General features: G+C 42.8%; 1 protein-coding gene across 2 annotated transcripts in view; it reads right to left on the bottom strand.

Moving 5' to 3' along the window:
* The window catches only part of AK8 (adenylate kinase 8), a 165,982-nt gene extending 147,968 nt beyond the window's left edge, over positions 1–18,014 (bottom strand). For both annotated transcript variants that reach the window (XM_038745436.1, XM_038745437.1), the window contains exons 1-4: positions 17,923–18,014; positions 11,959–12,043; positions 1,453–1,502; positions 44–157 (exon numbers count right to left, since the gene is read on the bottom strand). In XM_038745436.1, the coding sequence (XP_038601364.1) occupies positions 44–157; positions 1,453–1,502; positions 11,959–12,043; positions 17,923–18,006 (333 nt within the window). In that variant the 5' untranslated portion in view covers positions 18,007–18,014. The remainder of the gene's footprint in view (positions 1–43; positions 158–1,452; positions 1,503–11,958; positions 12,044–17,922) is intronic.
* Positions 18,015–21,330: the final 3,316 nt, after the last annotated feature.

The following is a 21,330-nucleotide window of genomic DNA, read 5'->3' as shown; positions in this document are numbered from 1 at the left end:
CCTCCCCCGGGTGGCCAGAGTTCAGGGTCAGGGGGATCTGTACCTGGTTCCTCTTCCGAATTTCCGCTGCTTCCATTGCCAGGAAGGAAAATTCATTCCTTAGTAAATTTTCTAGACTGATGAAGCAGGCATTCAAATGTTTACAAAGCCACATCGCCTGGAGAGAGAATGAGAGGAGAATGAGAGAGAGAAAATGAGAGAGACAATGAGAGAGAGAGAGAGAGAGAGAGAGAGAGAGAGAGAGAGAGAGAGAGAGAGAGAGAGAGAGAGAGAATGAAGAAAAGGAAAACCTTCAGATCATTGTTCAGGTCATGATAAATATCAAGCTTCATGTAGTTCCCACCAGACAAACCTTTTTTATCCTATTATTCATTGATATAAAACTGTCCTTAGAGCGTTTAGATGGAACCCTGCTTGGGAGCTGGGACAGGGCTAGATGACCTCTTGATATCTCTTTCAGCTTCATGATTCTAATCCTTAATCAGGAGCAGAAAGAGGGAGAAAACTAGAGAATTACATCAGTCACCCTCTGCATCTCTTTTTCATGGTACTTGTTAAGTGCTTACTATGTGCCAGGCACGGTACTAAGCACTCGATACAAGATAATCGGTTTGGACACAGTGCCTGTCCTGCATGGGCCTCACAGTCTAAATTGGAGCAAAGAGGACTAAATCCTCATTTTATGGATGCGGTTCATTCATTCATTCATTCAATCGTATTTATTGAATGCTTACTAAGCACTGTACTAAGTGCTTGGAAAGTATAAGTCAGCGGTAGAAGACTAATCCTGCCCACAACTGGCTTACAGTTGAAAAGGGGGGAGACAGACATCAAAACAAGTAAACAGGCATCAATAGCATCAATATAAATAGAATTATAGATATATACACATCAAAACAAGTAAACAGGTGTCAATATAAATAGAATTGTATTTATATTACAGGGGGCACATGAGAGATGCAGCATGGCTTAGTGGAAATAGTACAGGTCGGAGTCAGAGGACCTGGGTTCAAATCCCCACTTCTCTCCTGTGTGACTGTGGCCAAGTCACTTTCAACAGTGGATCAGTGATATTTATTGAGTGCTTACTATGTGCAGAGCTCTTTACTAAGGGCTTGAGAGAGTACGGTATAACAGAGTTGGAAGCCAGGATCTCTGCTCTCAAGGAGCTTACAGTCTAGTGGGGAGTAATAATAATAGTAATATAATATTTGTTAAGCACTTACTGTGCACCAAGCACTGTGCTAAGTGCTGGGGTGTTAACATGATACTTATGCTGGACACTATCCCTGCCCCACACGAGGCTTCCAACAGGCCGTCTTCTCATTGGTAGGGATTGAGGTAAGAGGAGAGGGCTGTCTGCAGCCTGCGGGGCTTAGACCACTCAGAAGCACAGGGTTGACACCTTGAATCCCAAACATAATACAACAATGCTTAATATGACACACTTACAATAGTTGTTTTCCCAGAGGCGGGGGGACCCAATATGAAAATCCTTGGCACTGTGGAGAAAAAGATTTGAATGTCAAAACCCAGTATGACAAAGCATCCTCGCATGTTGGCTGTACCGGGGTGGATTTATTTCTGCTCTCCCCAGGATTTCATTTTCCTTAAGTGACAGGGCCATTTGTAACTCGCCACACCGGAGATGCTATCATCATGGAACATATTCTCTGTGTTTAGAGAGGTAAGCGATCACTGAGATGGTTTATTTTTCTAACTCCAAAGGGACGCGGACAAGGTAACTGGTTCGCAAAGCTAATAAATAGCCAGAACAATTGGGATTCCAAACAACATAAAGCATTTTAAACAGGAACTTTGTCTCCAAGATGCTGTCCCAAATAAAGCTGTATTTTATGTAAATCGACCTTCAAGGCATTTTTATATTTATGTCTTTTTATTTAGCAAATTGTATACCACATCACTTTACCGGGGGAAATAATAGGAGAGCATAGACTGTCTGTAGTAGATTTATAAAGCCCAACAAATGGAATGTCTTCATTTTGTTTTTGAACGTGGGCATTTCTATGCAAATTGAAAATGCCGGCTGATCATTTCTGTTTTGCAGTTTTGGATTCAGGAAAGCTCTCTGCCTAACCGTGACCCCTAAAAGGACCTGGGGTAACTTATGGTAGCTATACAGGAATACCCATCATTTAAGAGTAAGGGAGATTATTTCAGTGCAATCTTGCCTGGATGCAGGAGGACAAATAGGATGACCAGTGGGAATTCCTTCCAGGATTAGAGGATAAGCTCCTTGTCATTACAGCACAAGTTCCATGTAGGCAGGGAATGTGTCACTTGCTTGTTTGGTACTTCCCAAGCTCCTCGGGCGGTGCCTGACAACCAGCAGGCATTCAACAAATGCTATTACTAGCAGTAGTAGTAATATTTGCTGAGGATCCACTGCGTGCAATGCTCAGTTACTAAGTAGCGGTATTTATATTTATTGGGCATCCATTCAAGTGCAATGCTCTGTTACATAGTAGTAATAAGAATTCATTACGCAAAAGGAGGGTGGCACTTGGGGAAAATGCACAGATCGGGGGTGGAGTCGGTAACTCATTCTGCCTCCCCCCTCAATTGATAATCGTATTTGAGTGCTTACCGTGTGCAGAGCACTGTATAAATACTTGGGAGAGTACGCTATAACAGAGTTGGTAAACACATTTTCTGCCTACAATGAGCTTACAGTCTAGAGGAGGAGACAGACATTAATATAAATAAATGATGGATACATATATAAGTGCTGTGGGGCTGACAAAACAATCCAAGCAAAGGGCGACAAACAAGGGAGGGGAAGAAGGGAAATTAGGGCCCAGTGGGGGAAGGCCTCTTGGAGGAGATGTGCTTTTAATAAGGCTTTGTTGATGGGGAGAGTAATCGTCTGTTAGATATGAAGAGGGAAAGTGTTCCAGGCCAGAGGCGGGATGTGGGCGAGTGGGCAGCAGTGAGATAGATGAGATCGAGAGACGGGGACTCTAGACTGCAAATTCACTATGGGCAGAGAACGTGTCCACCAACTCTATTATATTGTACTCCCCCGAGGCTTAGTACAGAGCTCTGCACACGGTAAGTGTTCAATAAATACAACTGAGCGATTGAGTAGGTTGGCATTAGAGGAGCGAAGTGTGCAGGCTGCACTGTAGGTGAAAATCAGGAAGGTAGGGTAGGAGAGGGCAAGGGTGATTGAGTGCTTTAAAGCCTATGATAAGAAATTTCTGTTTGTTGCAGGTGGGGATGGGAAACCAGATGTGGTTGGGAAACTTCTCTGTGCCTCGGTTCCCTCATCTGCAAAATGGGGATTAAGACTATGAGCCCCAAGTGGGACAGGGACTGTGTCCAACCTGATTATTTTATATCTACTCCAGCATTTAGTACAGTGCCTGGCACATAGCGCTTAATCAATAATATTAAAAAAATCCAAACAAAACTCTGTTGCACTGTACTCTCCAAAGCGCTTAGTAGAGTGCTCGGCACATGGTAAGCACTTAATAAATACCGTTGGTCACTGGGCTGAGTGTCAGCTTGGTGGAGGATGGTTGGGAAAGATGGTATTGTTTTAGAATGATCTTTCCTCTTCTGAGCAGGCGCTGAGGTGAGGGTGGTTTGGTCATCAGACAATTACTGGGATCAGAGCTGCAAATCTACTCAGATTTAGGAGTGCAGCAAAGCGCCACCCCACAAGACACCCCAATGTGCACTTACCCAGCTCTGACACTCCTCCTGTTTTCCAGCTCTGGTTTGCCTAACTGTGGGGAGGACAACTGTGTATATTTTGTTGTTGTTGTTGCTGTTTGTATTGTTTTCTGTTTCCAGCCAATCCACGTGCTACAAGCGGCACCCTATTTTCAAGGGGTTGAATTGTCAGCACACAGTGCCCCAGTCAGAGTGGGTAAAATATGAAAGTGACCCTGACAGAGAGTGAAGGAACAGGGTGGAAAAAGTTAAAAACCCACACTGTGTGTCACTCCAGCCAATTTGTACTTCAATTTGTACTTCCCAAGCGCTTAGCACAGTGCTCTGCACATAATAAGCGATCAATAAATACGACTGATGATTGATGAAGAAGCCAGGAGAGGGAGAACCATGATTTCCCAGGAGCCCCCTTTCCTGGGTCAGGCTGAGTGGAAGGAAATATTAAAAAAAGAGGAATGGCTTATCCTGCTTACTGCCCTCCTGTTGCCTGGATCCAGTTTATACACTACCGTCGAATGAGACGCTCACTTCCAATGTATAAAATATTGGCCATCAAAAGGGGTTTAGTAATAGAGGTGCCGGTTGTCCGTGAAAGAGTGGGAAAGCAAAAAATGAATTTAAGATGCTTTGACATGCATGAAACTTTTTTTAATGGTATTTTCTTAAATGCTTATGATGTGCCGGGCACTGTACTAAGTGCTGAGGCAGATACCAGCTCATTTGGTTGGACACAGTCCACATCCCACATGGGGTTCACATTCTTCATCCCCATTTTACACATAAGGGAACTTAGACTAGGATCATTTCTCCCTACTCTGTTAACCTCCCTCAAGCACTTAGGTCAGTGTTCTGCATACAGTAAGCACTCAATAAATACCACTGATGGATTGATTTATGTTGTTTGCTAAATGCTGAGGTAGATATACGATAATCAGGTTGAACAGTTCCTGTCCCCTGTTAGGCTCACAGTCTTAATCCCCATTTCACAGATAAGGTAACAGATACAGAAAAGTTAAGTGGCTTACCCAAGATCACACAGCAGACAAGAGGAGGAGCCAGGATCAGAACCCAGATCCTTTGATTCCCAGGCCTGCGCTCTTTCCACTAGATCACACTGCTTCTCCTGGGAATCATTCTGTACTTTCTATGTGCCTGATAGAGCAGACTGAACCAAATTGGTGCTTAGCGAATGCTACTCCTAATCAATCAGTCAATGGTATTTATTGAGCGCTTACTGTATGCAGAAAACTGACCTAAGCGCTTGAGGGAGGATAACAGAGTTGGGGAAATGATCCCAGTTAATAATAATAATAATAATAATAATGGTATTTGTTAAGTGCTTACTATGTGCAAAGCACTGTTCTAAGCACTGGGAAGGTTACAAGATGATCAGGTTGTCCCCCGGGGGGCTCCCAGTCTTCATCCCCATTTTCCAGATGAGGGAACTGAGGCCCAGAGAAGTGAAGTGACTTAATAATAATAATAATAATGATGGTATTTGTTAAGTGCTAACTATGTGCAAAACACTGTTCTAAATGCTGGAAAGGTTACAAGGTGATCAGGTTGTCCCACGGGGACAGTCCCAGTCTTCATCCCCATTTTACAGAGGAGGGAACTGAGGCCCAGAGAAGTGACTTACCCAAAGTCACCCAGCCAACAATGGAGTACAACTTTAACCTAAACTACACCTGGAGAAATGGCAGAATGTAATGAAATGTACATTAGTGCTGTGGGGATTAGGTGAATATCAAGTGCTTATATTATTCATTCATTCTCATATTTATTGAGCACTTACTGTGTGCAGAGCACTGTACTAAGCACTTGGGAAGTACAAGTTGGCACATATAGAAACCCAAGTGCATGAGCAACACAGTGGCTAGTGTGAGCAGGGGAAATGAAGGCTGTCAGGAAAGGCTTCGTGGAAGAAGTGTGATTTTAATAAGGATTTGAAGGTGGGGAGAGCAAAGCAGTGGACTAACGGATATGAAGGAGAAGGGAGTTCTAAGCTAGAGGGAAGATGTGGGTGGCGGACAGGCAGCAAGATAGAGGAGCTCAAGATACAGAGATTAAGTTGGCATTAGCGGATTGAAGTGTGCAGGCTGTGCTGTAGTAAGAAATCAGTAAGGTGAGGGAGGAGGGGGCAAGCTGACTGAATGCTTTAAAGGTGATGGTAAGGATTTTCTGTTGAAGTTTTCTGTTTGCAGCTTGGCCTAGAGGAAAGAGCCCTGGCCTGAGAGTCAGACCTGGGTCCTAATCCCAGTTCTGCTACTTGTTTACTGTGTGTCCTTAGACAGGTCATTTAACTTCTCTGTGATTAAGTTTCCTCATCCTTAAAAAGGGAATTAACTCCTACTCCCTCCTACTCAGGCTGTGGGTTTCAAGCGGGACAGAGACTGTGTCCAGTATTATCTTGAATCGACCCCAGCACTTAGTTCAGTGACAGGCAAATAGTAAACACTTAATACCATAATTAAAATTAAAAATAAGGTAGGGGGGAGATGAGGTAACCGGAGGGTATCATAAGGTCATGGGAGGTTTTTTAGGATAGGGGTTACAGGGGTATGTTGGACAGCACTGAGGAACAGTATAAAATGTGCTTGAATAATTTCATCAATTAAGAAAGTAAAAGTAAGCTGTGATTGGAAAGTGTGCAATTGAAGATGAAGTTGGGAAGCAAAGAAGGGAGGGGGCAAGTATTTTATTACGATGTAAATGGATGGGATTAGAGGTGCAGGTGGAGGGGATAGATTTTGAGAGGAGGCAGGAGATCTCTTGAGATACCACTAGGAAGGATGGAAACATCGAAGAGGGGGCAGGAGGAGGGAGGGACTGCAGAGCAGCAGGGTTGATTTTAGGGCGATCACGTCTGATGGAGTCAATTTATCGATGAAATACTTGACAAGGTCCTTAGGGGCAAGAGATGGTTGGGAATTTGGAGAGGGGGTTTGAGGAGGGAGTCAAAAGTCAGAGTCAATAAGGATGGGAAAATATTGTTGCCGGGCATTGAATGGGGCAGAATCAAAGCAGATGAGGATTATTATTCCTATATGGTATTTGTTAAGCACATACTATGTGTCAAGCACAGTTCTAAGTCCTGGGATAGGTACAAGTTAATCAGGTTGGATATGGTCCCTTTCTTACTTGGGGTTCACAATCTAAGTAGGAGGGAGAACAGGTACTGACTCTCCATTTAACAGATGAATGAGGAAATGGGCCCAGAGAAGTTAAGTGACTTGCTCAAGGTTACACAGCAAGTAACTGGCAAAGGCAGATTAGAACCTAGATCCTCTGGCTCCCGGACCCGTGCTCTTTCCACTAGGCCATGCTGCTTCTTTGAGTGAGTTGTTACACCCATTGCCTCCAATTCCTCTCATCCCATTCCCTCCTGACCCCTTCCCACCCCCTTCACTGGACAGAATTTGAGATGGAAGAGGTCAGCTGGATTCCCAGCAGCAGTGCTTTGTGGCTTGAGCACGGGAGCACAGGAAACATACTGTGGAGATGAGGTGAGTTCAGTGGAGAGGGCATGGATTTTTGCATCGAGAAAAGGTAGGTCAGGTAGAGAGTCCAAATGGGGCATTGTGACTTTGAAAATTGGAGGAGGTCAAAATATAGGTGATTTCTAAGGGAGAACTGGACAGATTCAAGGGGAAGGTGTGTGTGTAGGAGGGGAGAGAGTGCAGGTGAGAAGGTTGTGGTCAAAGAGTGGGATTTCAGAGTTGGTGAGGTAGGAGATTGTCTAGTGGCTACCACTAAATGACTACTAATTTAACTCCTACTATCCTAACATCCTGGGAATTGGCCAGGTAGCTGGGAAAAGGACGCTTAACTGCTGAGGGCCAATACCACATTCCTGTTGACAAGATTATCAGTCTCTGAAGGTTCGGGGGAAGCCCTCCCTTTATTGGTATCTGTAAGCGAGACATGGACATCGTACCCGATCTAGGAAAATACTTTCAAGGGGGGGAGGGGGTGGAAACGTCAGCTGCCTCTCAACTCCTAATTTCTCTCCCACATAATGTGATTAAATCGAGGCTCCTTAAAACCTAACACCTTGGAACGCCAGCCCTGCTCATGAGGAATTATTTATAAACAGTGTCATAAAGGAGTGCTCGGGTGCCAACAGTAATCAACTTCTTCAAACCACTTCAAAGGAAATCAAAAAACCTTTCCATCTACAGAGCCTTTTGAGGCTTAACTAGGAGCATGATTTAAAATTCACAAGAAAACCCCTAGGTATTGGAGCTTTAATACACAGCTTTCTTGGACAAACGTTTGATAAAAAACGAAGCATACCATTATATACACCATCTCAAGCTTTAATATTGCCCAGGGCTACTGTAAACGTTCACTTTGTACTAAATCTGCTTTCCTCTCTGCTTAGGGGCTGGCAGCCAATGTGGCAGCGGCAGGCTGCCTCGATTTTCTCATTTGCACACTCTCCTGCATCCCGAGAGGCCTTCTCCCCTTTCACCCCGACCCCAGGTGCAGCACTATGTGTCGTGTTTAACCCTTGCTCACCCAAAACTGCACCCAATTAGCAGCAGAGCGACAGTCTGGAATGCCAGTTAAAAAGGTCACAGCTCAACTGGCAATTAGCCAGGGAACCAAAGCTTCCTCCTTTCTTCGTCTCCCCTCAACCCCTTTACCTTATCACCCTCCTATTCCTCCCAAAAGTACTTTCTGGTAAATCAGGTGAAAGAATTCATTCTCTTGAGCTCTCCTGATAAATATCTCAGCCATCTGAATGACTTCGGCTTTAAAAAGCAAAACAAAAAACACAAAACACATGCACCTTGTTCAAAGATCTTGGGCTTCAGCCAACGAATGACCTGGTTCCAATAGCCATTAAAAAACTCCTGTCCATAACCAGCACTGGGGAGTGTTAGCCTATCACAACACAATGGGAACCGATCAATACTAATAATATGATTTGTTAAACACTTACTATATGCCGAGCACTATACTAGTCCCTGGGATAGAAACAAGATAATCAGGGCAGACATGGTCCCTGCCCCAAATTAGGTTCAAAGTCTAAGGGAGAGGTAGAGTAGATAGAGAAGTGGTGTGGCTCAGTGGAACGAGCCCGGGCTTGGGAGTCAGAGGTCATGGGTTCGAATCCCGGCTCCGCCACTTGTCAGCTGTGTGACTTTGGGCAAGACACTTCAGTTCTCTGGGCCTCAGTTACCTCATCTGTAAAATGGGGATGAAGACTGTGAGCCCCACGTGGGACAACTTCATCACCTTGGATCCTCCCCAGCGCTTAGAACAGTGCTTTGCACATAGTAAGTGCTTAACAAATGCCATTATTATTATTATTATTATTATATTTGATCTCCATTTAAAAATGAGGAAATGGAGGCCCAGAGAGGCAAGTGGCTTGCTTAAGATCACACAGCACGCAAGTGACTGAGCTGGGATTAGAACCCAAGTCTTCTGATTCTCAGGACCGGGCTCTTTCTGCTGGGCCAGGACTCTCATCCAAGCCAAAGGTATCTGTAGCAATCTAAACCAGCCAGATAAAGGTCATCATCATCATCATCATCATCAATCGTATTTATTGAGCGCTTACTGTGTGCAGAGCACTGTACTAAGCGCTTGGGAAGTACAAGTTGGCAACATATAGAGACAGTCCCTACCCAACAGAGGGCTCATCTAAATACTAGTATCAAAATACTAAGTCAGAGTTGGCTCATATTATTCTCCTTCCTCAGAATTTGTCTCCATAAGGACAATTCAAAAAGGAAGAGGCTTATGCAGCAGCAGGGAGCCTCTAACTTAGCTCTGAGGAAACCCGTCCCAACTGGGAGTTGATTAAACACTGGGAACGGGTTCCTGAAAGAGATTTTGGAATCTTCTTCCCAGGAGGAGACAGACACCTCCCTTGGTCAGGAATGGTGTAGGTGCAGTTCAGCCTGGTTGCAGGAGAGTGGATTAGATGACCTCAGGAGGGGCCTCGATCTAATTGGCACTGAGGTCCTCTGTGGCCTCTTGTTTGACGGAAGGGATGAAAGAGAAACCTTCTTGGTTTGCTTTGAACCCTACTGTGGGGAAACATCAAATAGCATTTGGACAACTCTGGCACAGCAGGCTGCTACATATTTACCAGCAATGAAAACCAAATTGCAACTCCATTAGTCCGCTGCGTGATTTCATTAATGCTGAAAATGAATTACATTACCGAGGCTGGAATGGGCTGGGCGCAAATTGCACAACTGGATTTTTTTTTTTTCAGTTTTGCAGGATTTCCCATTGAGTCACCTGGATGCCACCATGAGGCATCAAAAGTTTACAGCCTCTCTCGGCATCTCCAAGCATTGATTTCATTGATGCTTTGGTAGATGGCTTGTAATGATTTGCGCTAAGGTTTGAAAAAACATCAAAGCACTACGACACCAGTTCATCCTGACAGCTCATGTGGAAAGGAAATGATAGTTCACTTGTGCATAGCCAAATATAATCTGCTGAAGCCTGACAGTTTGTAAATCAAATAATCTGACGAAATGTACAAGTGTTCCTTAGGCAAAATACATCTCTCCTCTTCATCAGGTTTGGGACGCCAATCAGGCAGACACTCGGTTTCCTCGGCAGAGGCATCTCATAGCTTTGAAATTCATTAAGTTAAACTAATCAAAAAAACAGACCATCTGCCCAGCCAGGTACAACAAGAAACTAAATTTCTTGTTCTCCTTCCTCAAATCTGACAATTACTCTCGCCTCCTTCCAAGTGCTGTTGAAAGCACACCTCCTCTAAGAGGCCTTCCCTGACTAAGCCCCCCTTTCCTCTTCTCCCACTCCCTTCTGTGTCACCCTGAATTGCTCCCTTCATCCACCCCCGAGCCCTACAGCACTTATGCATATACCTGTAATGTATTTATTTATATTAATGTCCGTCTTCTCCTCTAGACTGTAAGCTCATTTTAGGCAGATAAGGTCTCCGTCTGTTATATTGAACTCTCCCAAGTGTTTAGTATAGAGCTCTGCACACAGTAAGTGCTCAATAAATATGAGTGAATGAATGAATAAATAGACAGACCCGGCCAAAAGAGTTTCCAGACTGTAAGCTTCCCTCTAGAAGGTAACCTCGTTGCAGGAAGAGAATTTATCTGTTATATTGTTGTGTTGTACTCTCCTATGCGCTTAGTACAGTGCTCTGCACAACAGTAAGTACTCAATAAATACAATTGTTAGTGATTTTAACAATAGGAAGTATCAGATAGGGGCATAAAAAGCCTAATTGGTACCTGAAGGCTTCTGAGACTTTCATTTTTTGGGGTTAGAGTCCACTTCTTTAATTAAAATCAACCTACAGCCTTGCTATTTCAAGTCATCCACTTTAATTAGAAGATGCTCTTTACAAGAAATGAAAGCATCTATTCCACAGTTCTTCCACTCCATCTCCCTGCCACCTCCTTTTCCCCACATAAGGAGGAAATCATAATTAACCATTTGCCAATTGAAAGAACGGATTGCATGACATTGATCTCCCATCCTCCTGTCTCTGCCCACTTCAATCCATACTTCACGCCGCTGCCCAGATCGTCTTTGTGCAGGAACACTCTGGGCATGTTACTCCCCTCCACAGAAATCTCCAGTGGCTACCAGTCAATCTACGCATCAGGCAAAAACTCCTCACCCTCGGCTTCAAGGCTGTCCATCACCTCGCCCCCTCCTACCTCACCTCCCTTCCCTCCTTCTACAGCCCAGCCCGCACCCTCCACTCCTCTGCTGCTAATTTCCTCACTGTGTCTCGTTCTCGCCTGTCCCGCCATCAACCCCCAGCCCACGTCATCCCCCCGGCCTGGAATGCCCTCCCTCCGCACATCCGCCAAGCTAGCTCTCTTCCTCCCTTCAAAACCCTACTGAGAGCTCACCTCCTCCAGGAGGCCTTCCCAGACTGAGCCCCCTCCTTCCTCTCCCCCTCCTCACCCGCCTCACCCCCCGCCTTACCTCCTTCCCCTCCCCACAGCACCTGTATATATGTATATATGTTTGTACGTATTTATTACTCTATTTATTTTATTTGTACATATTTATTCTATTTATTTTATTTTGTTAATATGTTTTGTTTTGTTGTCTGTCTCCCCCTCCTAGACTGTGAGCCCGCTGTTGGGTAGGGGGCGTCTCTACATGTTGCCAACTTGTACTTCCCAAGTGCTTAGTACAGTGCTCTACACACAGTAAGTGATCAATAAATACAATTGAATGAATGAATAATCAAGACCGAGCCATATGAATTGGTGGCTCTTAGGTGCTCACCATGATCATTATCTTGCTTTAGGTGGTTTATCATAAACTGGATAGGATCTTCAGGCCTCTGAATCAGGATTGCTTCCAGCATGCTCTGAAAAGGAAATGAAATCAGATCAGAAGGAGTGGTGCATAATGGGAGATAGAAACTCCTAACCATTGGCTCGAAGATTGCCAGCTGTCTCCTCCTTACCGCTCCACTCTACAACGGTTCACATACTTTCCTCCTCCCAAGCTAACCTCCTGGCTGTACCTCACTCTTAACTCTCCAGTCCTTGCATCCTGTCAGGAACTGCCCCTTCAAAGCAACCAAACTGCATATTAATAATAGGAAGGGAGGGGAAAGGGTATTTGTTAAGTGCTTACTATGTGCCATGCACTGCACTAAGTGCTGGGGTAAATAACCACATATCCAAATGCTACAGTCCCTGTCCCACCTGGGGCTCACAATTTAAATAGGAAGGAGAATAGGTATTGAATCCCCATGTTGCAGGTGAGAAGACTGAAGTACAGAGAAGTTAAGTGACTTGCCTGAGGTCACACAACAGGCAAGTGCAAGATTAGAATTCAGATCCTTAGACTCTCAGGTCCTTGTTCCTTCCACTAGGCCTATTTCTCCTCATCTTCATCGCCAGGAGGCATTTTTCAACTTAATCCCCAAATCTCAGATCAGGCCATCCCACTTGCCACCCTTAGCCCTTCTCTATGAATGTTTATTCTAGTTACCTAATAATAAAAATAATGGTGGTATTTGTTAACTGCCTATATGTTCCAAGCACTCTACTTGTCTTATGCTGTTGAGTCGACCCTGACCCATAGTGACGCCATGGACACATCTCTCCCAGAACGCCCCACCTCCATCTTCAATCGTTCTGGTAGTGTATCCTTCTGGTAGTGTATTCAGAGTTTTCTTGGTAAAAATATGGAAGTGGTTTACCATTGCCGCCTCCCACTCAGTAAACCTGAGTTTCCACTTTCGACTCTCTCCCACGACGCTGCTGCCCAGCACAGGTGAGTTTTGACTTGTAGCAGATTGCCTGCCACTCACTAGCCATTGCCCAACCTAGGAATGGATACTCCTTTGCTTGACTCTCCTTCCTGTAGTCAAGACCAGCAGTGTACTGGAAACTCTCCAGGTGCAACCCTGAGAGGGGAAGCACTCTACTAGACACTGTAAAAGCAGACCATGTATTGTTCGCACTTGTGTTTCCCCTTCATTTGTGTTTGCCCGTCTTCCTAGCTTCCCTGCTACTACAACCCAGGCTACATACTTTCCTTCTCTAATGCCAGCCTATTCGCTGTTCCTCTATCTCATCTATCTTGCTGCCAACCTCTCACCCACATCCTGCCTTTGTCCTGGAAGACCCTCCCTCTTCATATCTGACGAATGATCACTTTCCTCACCTTCAAAGGCTCCTCGAAGAGGCCTTCCCCAAATAAGCCCTCATTTTCTCTCTCCCACTCCCATCTGCATCACCCTTATACTTGGATTTGTACCCTTTAGTCACCCCTCCCTCAGCCCCACAGCTCCTATGTACATATCTATAATTTATTTATATTAATGTCTGTCTCTCCCTCTAGACTGTAAGCTTGTTGTGGGCAGAGAATGTGTCTACCAACACAATTATACTGTACTCTCCCAATTGCTTAGTACAGTGCTCTGCATACAGTAAGCACTCAATAAATATAATTGATTCCCCATTAGACTATAAATTAGACTTGAGTCTAGCAACCAGAAACGGGAGTTTTTTCTTTCCCATTATCCAACCGTCCACCTACCCAAAATGCCAACAGCCCTACATTCAGCTCCCTTCCCATAAGAATAACTTTGTGAAAGAGAAAAGAACAATATCATCTAATGGCCTGTTTATTGAAAAAGTGCACATCCCAGGGTCAGAAGAGGGTTCCTGATCCAGATGAACCATTATGGGCAAACCATAACCATTTTTGTCCTTAGTTTTTTCATCTAAAATAGGGATAATATCTCAAGGATGTTTTAAGGGAAAAAAGAAAAAAAAATGATATGAAAGCAATTTGGAAGAAATAAAATGTTATTTATGTTTACAACAGAGATTTTCCCTGGCAACCACTAGAGTTAGATTCCTGAAAGTCCCTATAGTTGGCAAAATAATGATACAGAAGACCAAAAACTTATAGAATAAATGGGGCCAAAGGAATCCTATCTGTAGTCCTACTGGATAGCCTTATTACTATTAATGAGTCTCACAATGAACGCCAAAGTAAAATGCTTCATTATAAATGCTACACTTTCTAAACATTTCTTTTCTGAGGCAAGTTTTTTTTTAATGGTACTTGTTAGGAACTTAATTGGGTGAAGCAATGAACTGAGCACTGGGGTAGATACAAATTTATCAGGTTGCACACAGTCCCTGTCCCATCTGAAGCTCACAGTTTTTCTTTCATTTTCTTCACCAGTGAAATTACTTTCCTGATCTTCCTAAGTTGCTCATTCATTTTTTTTTTTACTTAAGTGCCAAAATTAAGGGTAATAAAAATCAGGGGAAAAAAATGAAGGATAGGAAGCACAAAATGATGAGACTATTGAGGTGGCAAGTGAGAAAGTGGATGACTTGAAACAGCAAGGTGGTAGGTTGATGTGTAGCCACAATTGGGATTACTCAAAACTATATGATGTGGTCACCAAAATGAATTACATGCATGGATATGCAAAACAGCAGTTGGCAAAATAGTGCTTAATGAAGGAGATCTGAATCATCATATGTGCTGCAATAAAGATTCTTTCCATTAAAAGTGAGTTATGTGGTCTAGTGGAAAGAGTTAGGATGTGGGTTCTAATTCCAGCTCCTTCACTTGTCTGCTGTGTGACCTTGGACAAGTCACTTAACTTCTCTGTGCCTCAGTTACCTCATCTGTAAAGTGAGGATTCGGACTGTGAGCATGGGCTGTGTCCAACCTGATTACCTTCTATCTACCCCGGCACTTAGAACAGTACCTGGTACATAGCAAGCACTTAAATACCATAAAAAAAGGGGAAGCTTGTTGTGGGCAGGGAATGTGTCTGTTTATTGTTACATTGTACTCTTCCAAGCGCTTAGTACAATGCTCTGCACACAGTAAGCACTCAATAAATACGACTGAATGAATGAAGCGATTCTTCATGGACAGCAGAGGTAAAGAGCATAATATAAGACCCAGTTCCTGATGAAACTACAAGAAGTGCGTTAAAGTCCGATGCTTATGAAAAGTTCAAATGTCCATACTTCCACATTCTGACAACAGATAAGATGGGTTTGGGATGTTGAGCCGCATCTAATAATGACCGTATTGGTGAAACGTTTCTATGATAAGCACTGAGTCGATACAAAATAATCAGGTGAGACACAGTCCCTGTCCCTCATGGAGAACAGTGCTTTGCACATAGTAAGCACTTAATAAATGCCATCATTATTGTTATTACGGAGCTCACAGTTTAAGAAGGAGGGATAACAAGTATTTCATCCCCATTTTACAGATGAAGAAACTAAGTCACGGAGAAACTAAGAGTCTTTCCCAAGGCCACAAAGCAGGCATGTGGTGGAGCCAATATTAGAACTCAGGTCCTCTGACACTCAGGTCTGTGGTCTTTCCACTAGATAACAAGTCCCCCAACACCCCGCCAAAAAAAAAAAAAAGAAAAAGTCTGCTTTTGTTGTAAATATATACTCAAAAATTTTTTTCTAAATAGTTTCAAGTCTGGGTGGTTGGGGTGGTCCATAATACTTGGAAACTTTTCCACAGAGCAGGAGCAGAAATCACAGCCTAATGGAAAGAACACAGGCCTGGGGAATCAGAGGTCATGGATTCTAATCCTGACTCTGCCACACGTCTGCTGCGTGACCTTGGGCAAGTCATTTAACTTCTCTATGCCGCAGTTACCTCATCTGTAAAATGGGGATCAAGACTGTGAGCCCCATGAGGGACACGGACTCTGTCCAACGTGATTACCTTGTATCTACCCCAGCGCTTATAACAGTGCTTAGCACATAGTAAGCACTTAACACCACAATCATTAGTATTAACATCATTAATAAAGGTGTTCAGAGTCACTCTGCCACAGCTCTCCCTGGACTCTCCTCCTGGTTTAGTGAGCCAAGGAATTGCAATCCATTGCCCCCAAAGCCCCCCACCCCACCAAAAGCAAGCTACAAGTTAGGAACACAATCCCCCTAACTATAAGCTTGTGTGGGCTGTGGATCATTTCTACCAACCATGCACACTGTGGGCAGGGAATGCGTGCTTATTGTTCTGTTGGACTCTCCCAAGCGCTTAGTACAGTGTTCTGCACACAGTAAGTGCTCAGTAAATAATACTAACTATGGTATTTGTTAAAGGCTTACTATGCGCCGAGCACTATTCTAAGGGCTGGGATAGATACAAGGTAATCAGGTTGTCCCACGTGGGGCTCACAGTCTTAATCCCCATTTTGCAGATGAGGGAACTGAGGCCCAGAGAAGTGAAGTGATTTTCCCAAAGTCACACAGCTGACAAGTGACTTCTAGACTGTGAGCCCACTCTTCTAGACTGTGTGCCGCTAGTCTCCTCACGGTGCCTCGTTCTCGCCTGTCCCGCCATGGACCCCCGGCCCACGTCCTCCCCCGGGCCTGGAATGCCCTCCCTCTGCCCACCCGCCAAGCTAGCTCTCTTCCTCCCTTCAAGGCCCTACTGAGAGCTCACCTCCTCCAGGAGGCCTTCCCAGACTGAGCCCCTTCCTTTCTCTCCCCCTTGTCCCCCTCTCCATCCCCCCATCTTACCTCCCCCACAGCACCTGTAGATATGTATATATGTTTGTACATATTTATTACTCTATTTATTTATTTATTTATTTGTACATATCTATTCTATTTATTTTATTTTGTTAGTATGTTTGGTTTTGTTCTCTGTCTCCCCCTTTTAGACTGTGAGCCCACTGTTGGGTAGGGACTGTCTCTATATGTTGCCAACTTGTACTTCCGAAGTGCTTAGTACAGTGCTCTGCACACAGTAAGGGCTCAATAAATACGATTGATTGATTGATTGAGCCCACTGCTGGGTAGGGACCGTCTCTATATGTTGCCAACTTGTACTTCCCAAGTGCTTAGTACAGTGCTCTGCACACAGTAAGCGCTCAATAAATACGATTGAATGAATGAATGAAGCGGTGGAGCTGGGATTCGAACTCATGACCTCTGACTCCCAGGCTGGTGCTGTTTCCACTGAGCCAGGCTCCTTCTCTGCGATCAATGTGATCTCTGCGATAAACGCGATTGCATAATCACTCAATCAATCAATCGTATTTACTGAGCGCTTACTGTGCGCAGAGCACTGTACTAAGCGCTTGGGAAGTACAGGTTGGCAACATCTAGAGACGGTCCCTACCCAACAGTGGGCTCACAGTCTAGAAAGGGGAGACGGAGAACAAAACCAAACATATTAACAAAATAAAATAGAATAGATATGTACAAGTAAATAGAGTAATAAATCTGTACAAATATATATACATATATACAGGTGCTGTGGGGAAGGGAAGGAGGTAATAAATCTGTGCAAACATATATACAGGTGCTGTGGGGAAGGGAAGGAGGTAAGGCGGGGGGGATGGATGATGATGGTATTCGTTAAGCGCTTACTGTCTCCCCCTTCTAGACTGTGAGCCCGTTGTTGGGTAGGGCCCGTCTCTAGATGTTGCCAACTTGGACTTCCCAAGCGCTTAGTCCAGTGCTCAGCACACAGTAAGCTCTCAATAAATACGACTGAATGAATGAAAAGCACTGCTCTAAGCGCTAGTGACTGAGTGCTCTGCGGGCGGGCAACACTCGATAAATACAGGCCGATTGGGATGGCACGGGAGACCAGCCGGCTGCTCAGAGGAGCCAGCCGGTTGGGGTGGGTGGGTGGGTGGGTGGGGGGCTCGCTATATCGCGATCCGGCCCTTGGGGTCGCGACAGAGAGGGGAGGGGGGCCTCCTCGGGTCACCTGCATGAGGTCGAAGACGTGGTACTGATCGGCGTACAGGGAGATGGGCGAGGGGATGTGGTGCGGCCCGCTGGTGGCATCCATGGCGGCCAAAGTGGTCCCCCCTCCCAACCCGGGAGCCGGCCACCCCTTAGCAACGCACGCCCCGTTGCTAGGGACGCCGCCTCCCGGACCCGACGTCATCACTCCTCCCCGGAGTCACACTGTGTTTAGTGTTTAGAAACACTGCGACGCCGGGGCCGAGTGATATGGATAGGTCATATCACTCTGGCTCGGGATAGGTACAAGGTAGTTATAGCAATATTCATTATCAATTAATTATAGGGTTTATATTATAATATAATCGCATATAGCAGTATATAAAAATATAATATAATATAATATAAAATATAATATAATATAATATAATTAACACAATATAATATGATATATGATATAATATAGTATACTATGGTGTTAATATAACGATATGGTATTAATATAATGTTAATATGATAATATAATAATAATATGATAGCTGTTAATCTAATGTTATAAATCTAATATAATCAATATAATATAACATGTCCAATATAATATAATATACAATATCATATATAGTGTTTATATTATATTGTACGTGTTAGATTATATTGCATATTATATTATATATTATATATTATATGTACAATATACTATAACATGCACAATATAATATATAGTGTTTATATTATATTGTATGTATTATATTGTACATATTATATTATACTGTATATATTATATTGTGTATGTTATATTATATCGTATATATTATATTGATTATATTATATTATTATATACTACTATATACGATTATAATATAAACCCTATAATTAATAATGAATATTGCTATAACTACCTTGTATCTATCCCGAGCCAGAGTGATATGATATATCTATCGACTAGATCTGTATCTAGTGTTTATATTATGTTGTACATATTATATTATATTGATCATATTATATTATATTGATTATATTATATCATATATTACATTATATTCGATTATATTATCATATAAACCCTATAATTAATTAATAATTAATATTGCTATAACTGCCTTGCATCTATCCCGAGCACTATAAACACTATATATTATATTGTATATATTATATTACATAGTATATATTATATTATATTATATTATATCGTATATATTATATTGTATATATTATATCGTATATATTAAACACTATAATATCATTCATTCATTCAATCGTATTTATTGAGCACTTACTGAGTGCAGAGCACTGTACTAAGCGCTTGGGAAGTACAAGTTGGCAACATATAGAGATGGTCCCTACCCAACAGTGGGCTCACAGTCTAGAAAGGGGAGACAGAGAACAAAACAAAACACATTAACAAAATAAAATAAAGAGAATAAATAAGTACAAATAAGAATAAATACACACAAATTTTACAAAGACAGAGAACAAAACATATTAACAAAATGAAATAAAGAGAATATGTACAAATAAGAATAACTATGTACAAATATAATATATAATATATTCCATATAATGTAATACATAATATAATACATATGATATAATATAATAGGTAAAATAAAATATAATGGAATATAATATAATAATATAATATAAGTCTTCTAGAATGTGAGCCCGCTGTTGGGTAGGGACTGTCTCTATATGTTGCCAACTGGTACTTCCCAAGCACTTAGTACGGTACTCTGCACACAGTAGTTGCTCAATACGATTGAATGAATGAATATAATTGTGGTACATTATATATCAATATATAATATATTAATATTATATGTATTGTGTCACTATATTATAATATATCGCACTAATACAGATATAGTGTATATAATATGTTGCATATTAATATGTTACATATAATTATATTACAATTATATAACTATATTATAATAAATTATAGTATATTGCATTATAGTATATTATATATTATCATATTGTATTATGTCATATATATAGATATATATGTGTATATATGTATATGTTATTTGTGTATGTGTATTTTATTTGTATTGATGTCCGTTTATTTGTATCAATGTCTGTCTCGCACACAGGGCTCTCATAGTCTTCATCCCCATTTTACAGATGAAGGAACTGAGGCAGAGAGATGAAGTGGCTTGCCCAAGGCCACACAGCAGACAAGTGGTGGAACCAGCATTAGAATCCATTACCTTCTGACTCCCAGACAGGTGTTCTATCCACTACACCATGCTGCTCCTCAGCAACAATATAACGAATTCCCTGCCCAAGATGTTGTGTCTCTTTCCACCCTCCCCCAAGATGGGGGGGGACAATCAAACAATTGTATTTACTGAGTGCTTACTGTGTGCCGAGAACTGTACGAAGCACTTGGGAGAGTAATGATAATAATAATTATGGTATTTGTCAAGCAATTACTATGTGCCAAGCACTGTTCTAAGCAGTAGGGTAGATGCAAGGTAATCAGGTTGTCCCACCTGGGGCTCACAGTCTTAATCCCCATTTTACAGATGAGGTAACTGAGGCACAGAGAAGTTAAGTGGCTTGCCCAAGGTCACCCAGCAGACAAGTAGCAGAGCAGGGATTAGAACCCATGACTTTACGACTCCCAAGTCTGTGCTCTTTCCACTAAGCCATGCTGCTTCTCTAAGAGTACAACGGAGTTCATTCATTCATATTTATTGATCACTTACTGTGTGCAAAGCACTGTATTAAGCGCTTGGGAAAGCATAATAGAGTTGGTAGGCAGGTTCCCAATCCATGGCAGGTGTACAGTATAGAGGGGGGAGAGACAGACATTGGTATAAATACATAAATTGAGAATATGTACAAAGGTGCCGTGGGGCTCAGGGGGGTGGTTAATAAAGGGAGTGAGTCCAATTGCAAGGGCCAAATCTCATAATAATTGTTGAATTTGTGCAAGGCACTGTACTAAGTGTTTAACATAATAAGCTCTGGGGATGGATACATAATAATAATAATAATAATAATAATAGCATTTGTTAAGCGCTATGTGCAAAGCACTGTTCTAAGCCGCTGGGGGGATACAAGGTGATCAGGTTGTCCCACGTTGGGCTCACAGTCTTAATTCCCATTTTACAGTTGAGGAAACTGAGGCTCCAAGAAGTTAAGTGACTTGCCCAAGGTCACACAGCAGACATGTGGCGGAGCTGGGATTCGAATAACAATAATAATAATAATGATGGCATTTGTTAAGCGCTTACTATGTGCAAAGCACTGTTCTAAGCGCTGGGGGGGATACAAGGTGATCAGGTTGTCCCACATGGGGCTCACAGTCTTCATCCCCATTTTACAGATGAGGAAACTGAGGCTCCGAGAAGTTAAGTGACTTACCCAAGGTCACACAGCAGACATGTGGTGGAGCCGGGATTCGGACCCATGACCTCTGACT

Source organism: Tachyglossus aculeatus, chromosome 4 (assembly GCF_015852505.1).
Source record: "Tachyglossus aculeatus isolate mTacAcu1 chromosome 4, mTacAcu1.pri, whole genome shotgun sequence".
Classification (NCBI taxonomy): Eukaryota; Metazoa; Chordata; class Mammalia; order Monotremata; family Tachyglossidae; genus Tachyglossus; species Tachyglossus aculeatus.
This window is presented reverse-complemented; position numbering and strand designations above follow the sequence as displayed.